Consider the following 4426-nt stretch of genomic DNA (forward strand, 5'->3'; position numbering starts at 1 on the left):
CTTGGTTACCACCAGAGCTGCTCAGAGACTCTGTGTGTAACTGCAGCTGGGCGTGTCCCTGCCTGAGCGAACACAAAAGAGGACTGGAATTTTGGTCCTGTGGCAGCTCAGGGGTCTTCTTAGCCTCCGTTTGGCACCAGAGAATTCATACTGAACTGGGAGATTTATCTCACAATTGGTTTCTCCTTGTGAGTATTTCAATTTTCCTCTTTTTGTAAAATAGACCTGCCAGTGGTCCTTGTTTTCTGTTGTTCTAGGAGCTCTGCTCAGCTCACACATCCCATCGACAGCAAGGTGTCTTGTGGCACCTTATAGACTAACAGATATTTTGGAGAATGAGCTTTCCTGGGCAAAGACCTGTTCTGTGGCTTATCCTTATCCTCCAAAATATCTGTTAGTCTGTAAGGTGCCACAAGAATTCTTGTTGTTCTCAAAGCTACAGACTAACACGGCTCCCTCTGCAATACTTATCCCATGAACACAGATTTCATTTGAGATCAAAAGGACTCTCTGAATTAATTTCCATTCAGATGAGACTTTCCCTTTCTTCTATTGCTTCGTCTTAGGGATCAGGAATTCTTTGGACTCTGTTATGTTCAGTTTGGAAGCAGTTCTTTTCCATGCAAGGGAATGACAACAAAATAGCCCAAGATGAGCAATAAAGCCCAGCCAGGCAGTAGGAGCGCAGAGCTCCATTTCCTGTGGGCAGTGAGGACTAGCAATGGGAGGAATAACTGGAAAATAGATGGTAAAGATTATAATCTTAGCTCAGAATATCTGAAGGAAGGGTGAGGACGAGGGTGCAGCTGGCACTAGATGATCGATGGGAAAGGTAACACAGCACAGTGACAATGAAGTAATCAGATTTAGAAAAGATGAAGACCTGCTCCAGCATGTGCCGAGTCTGAAAGAACATCACTGCTTGTCCAACCCCAGGGGAAAGAGAAAAAGTTCAGTTGTTCATAGCAAAACATGCAGAATAATGAGGAACACACGGATCTCCCCTTAAGAACGTAGAGGGTCAGATCCGAGGTCCATATACTGCAGTGTCCTTTCTTCTGACAGTGGACAGTGCTCGGTGCCCCAGAAGGAGTGAATAGACCAGGTGATCATCAAGGGTTCAGCTACACTAGGAAGGAACTTCAAAGCCAACTTTGAAGTTGGGCACAACATTGAAGTCGCCAGCAGAGAGTCTACACACATTTTCCCCTGACTTCAAAATTAACTTCAAAGTAGGGAGCCCAAGTTTCAAGTCTTTACTCCATTAAAAGTTCAAAGTAGGGTGTGTCCAGATGCTCTACTTCAAAGTAGCTTACAAAGTAACAAAGTTACTTTGAAGTTATTTTTGTGGTGTAGAAATGACCCAAGTGATCCATTTCCTCTCACCCATTCTCAGCTCCTAGCCATTCTCCATGAATCAATCCAGTTTATTTGCAATCTGTGCATGCACTCCAGTATTCACCACATGTGTTGATTGCTTGTAGAATTATTCCACCAATACAATGCTCTTTCTTCTTTGTGTGTGTGTGTGTTTGTGTTTTCTAGATTTCTATTTGCACTTCTCTCAGTGATCCTTTTCTGCTCATGGGGAAGCCAGAGCTGGATCAGGTGCATTGTAAGTCAGTTACGATAGCAGCAGGCAATAAGGACTTATCAACAAGTGATACAGGGAAAAACAAGCAGGTGATTGCAGATTTACGGGCTCTGAGGCCTTTGCATTAACATCACGGCTCGGCTACTTCTCTTTAAACACGTATCTATTTTCTTGTTCTTCGCATTTGGAGATACAGCAACCTCTCTCTCACACAAACGCACACGCTCACTCTCTTTCTCGCTATTTTATCTCCGTGTGTTGCTCCCTCCTGTTTTCTCTGGGTCTATTTTCATTTTATTTCTCTCTTGAGGAATTTTCCTTTTTATCACACTTTATTTCTTCGTATGTGGTTAGATGTCAACATCACTTGTGCTCACGTACACGAGAGGAGGCTCGTGCAACTTATCCTGCTGAAAGTGAGATGAGCAAGAAGCTGAGACAGACACACAGACAAACAGACAGACAGACACCCTCAAAGACAGACAAACTAACACAAACGTATATACATGACAGAGGACAGCTGGACAGACTTTCATACAAACCACAGGCTGTTGAGACTTTTGGTGTATGTCACAGGGGGGGATGTCTATACAGGTTGAATCTTTCTCGGCCGGCACCTTCTTGAACTGTCCGGTGCCGAATGAGAGAATTTGCCAGACCATGGCAGGTCAATATTGTCTAGCACGTTACCAACACTTCCTCTGCTTACGGGGCTCTTGGAAGACACACGGGGTAAATTACAGCTAAATGACAGCACAGAGCACCGAGAGCCAGGACTGGTGGCTGGAAGGAAATGGATGGGACCACAGGAAACCTGGCTACGACCACGACAAGGGGTCGTCCAGCTCCATAAAATCACGCTGGGTGATGGATTTTGCTGACTGAGAGAGTTTGGGATTATAGAGGTTCGACCTGCACTTCACTTGGGCCATGAAATTCCCAGCTCCAGTTGACACAAAGGCAAAATGAGCACCTGGGCTAAAAATAGCAGCGTAGCCTTGGCAGCACAGGCGACATGCCCAAGCACAAGCCAATCTGAGTGCTTAGATAGGGACACAGTGCCTGTCCCACACTGCCGCTTGTGCTGCCCTGTTCTCACCACTGCTATTGTCAACCGCTCATTTGCTCCTCTGCCCAACCTGGGAACTTAACCTCCCGGCTGCAGGGCTAGTGGGTAACTCAAAACAGCTTCCACTGCCCAGTGGGGGATTTTTCATATGTCCTCTCCATTTGGAGAGATGACAGGACCACGACAAAGCTATTTCCAATGCTCGTGTTTGAACTCGGAATAGCTCTCGTTTGCAAGCCAACGATTTCTGAGTTTTGTCTTCTCCAAGTCTCACTGTGGCACAGATACCAGAAAGATGTGTTGGAATCCCGGCCCTACTGTGGGATTTCAAGTGCAGCAGAGGTTGAGGGAGAGTGAAGGGAGACGGGTGTAATTCACTGGGTTCCTGTGCTCTTCTTCTGACCACATTGGAAGCTCAGCATGTGTCTTCCTTTGATTCTTGACAACTTCGTTGTTGCAATGTTGAGAAGCTGTGATGTGAAGTTTCTGCCAGTACAGCTGACAGCACAGCCTGACCGTGCGCGCTCCATCAGTACTTCATGGTTTTCTTTTTGCAGATACGCACCATGGAGAAAGCAGAAGGAAGAAATCAAACAGTCATCGTGGAATTCAACCTCTTGGGATTTGGGAATGGCCCTGAGCTGCAGCCCCTTCTCTTCCTGCTGTTTCTGGTGACCTACATTGCAACTGTGGCTGGGAATGGCCTCATCATTGCACTAGTTGTGTCTGATCGGCACCTTCACACCCCCATGTACTACTTATTAGGGAACTTGTCCTTTCTGGAGATCATTTACACCTCCACCTTATTGCCCAGGCTGCTGGCCAGTCTCCTGACTAGGGACGCACCCATTCCTGTTAAGGCTTGTATTGTGCAATTGTGTTTCTTTGGTTGCTTTTCCACTGTAGAAATTGTGCTGCTGGCGGTCATGTCTTATGACCGGTATTTAGCGATATGCCATCCCCTGCGTTACCCTGCTCTGATGAACGGCCGGGTGTGTGGCCAGCTAGTGGCAGGGTCCTGGATAATCAGCCCTGGGTTCTCCATAATAGGAAACTCTTTCTTGTTTGAAATGCCATTCTGTGGTTCCAAAGAAATTGACCATTTCTTTTGTGATTATGCACCCATCATAAAGCTGTCCTGTGAGAACACCCGCACTGTGGAACTGCTGATATCTGTTATTGCTGCCATTGGGTCACTTGTCCCCTTGCTGCTGACTATGGCGTTCTACAGTTGTACCATCGCCGCCATCCTGAGAATCCCGTCCACCACCGGGAAGCAAAAGGCCTTTTCCACCTGCTCCTCTCACCTCATTGTGCTGACCGTTTTCTACGTGTGCCTGATCAGTGTCTATGTGGTTCCAACAGCCAACACACCCAAGGCCCTACAAAAAATGTTCTCTTTCTTCTACATAGTCCTGACTCCCTTGATCAACCCTGTCATCTACTGCCTCAGGAACAAGGAGGTCCAACAGTCCCTGCGGAAAGGGATTCGTAAAGTGGTTGCTTTCAGAAACCAATTGTCATGAGTGAACGTCTGTAATGGGGTACAACCAGGGAGGGGGGTTCTCTGTAGGGGTTCTCTGTTGCTGTTTCAATATTTTGGAATTTTCTTTTTCCAGATTTTTTTTTCAGTTTCTGCCTCAGGGGGAAAAGGACAATTCGCATCCTTGAGAAGATCTTTACCCCCTTTTCTTTCTTTCTTTCTTTCTTTCTTTCTTTCTCTCTTTCTGTTACGATGCTACTTTTCTCCATTTGATCTGCAA

The 4426-nt window shown here is 46.3% G+C and overlaps 1 protein-coding gene across 1 annotated transcript; it reads left to right on the top strand.

Annotated features, from left to right (window-relative positions):
- Positions 1 to 816: 816 nt before the first annotated feature.
- LOC142004979 (olfactory receptor 10A2-like) lies at positions 817 to 4189 on the top strand. The gene is made up of 2 exons (XM_074982653.1): positions 817 to 832; positions 3384 to 4189. The coding sequence occupies exons 1-2, from the start codon at positions 817 to 819 to the stop codon at positions 4187 to 4189; spliced, it is 822 nt and encodes a 273-aa protein (XP_074838754.1).
- Positions 4190 to 4426: the final 237 nt, after the last annotated feature.

Source organism: Carettochelys insculpta, chromosome 32, assembly GCF_033958435.1.
Source record: "Carettochelys insculpta isolate YL-2023 chromosome 32, ASM3395843v1, whole genome shotgun sequence".
In the NCBI taxonomy this organism is placed as follows: Eukaryota; Metazoa; Chordata; order Testudines; family Carettochelyidae; genus Carettochelys; species Carettochelys insculpta.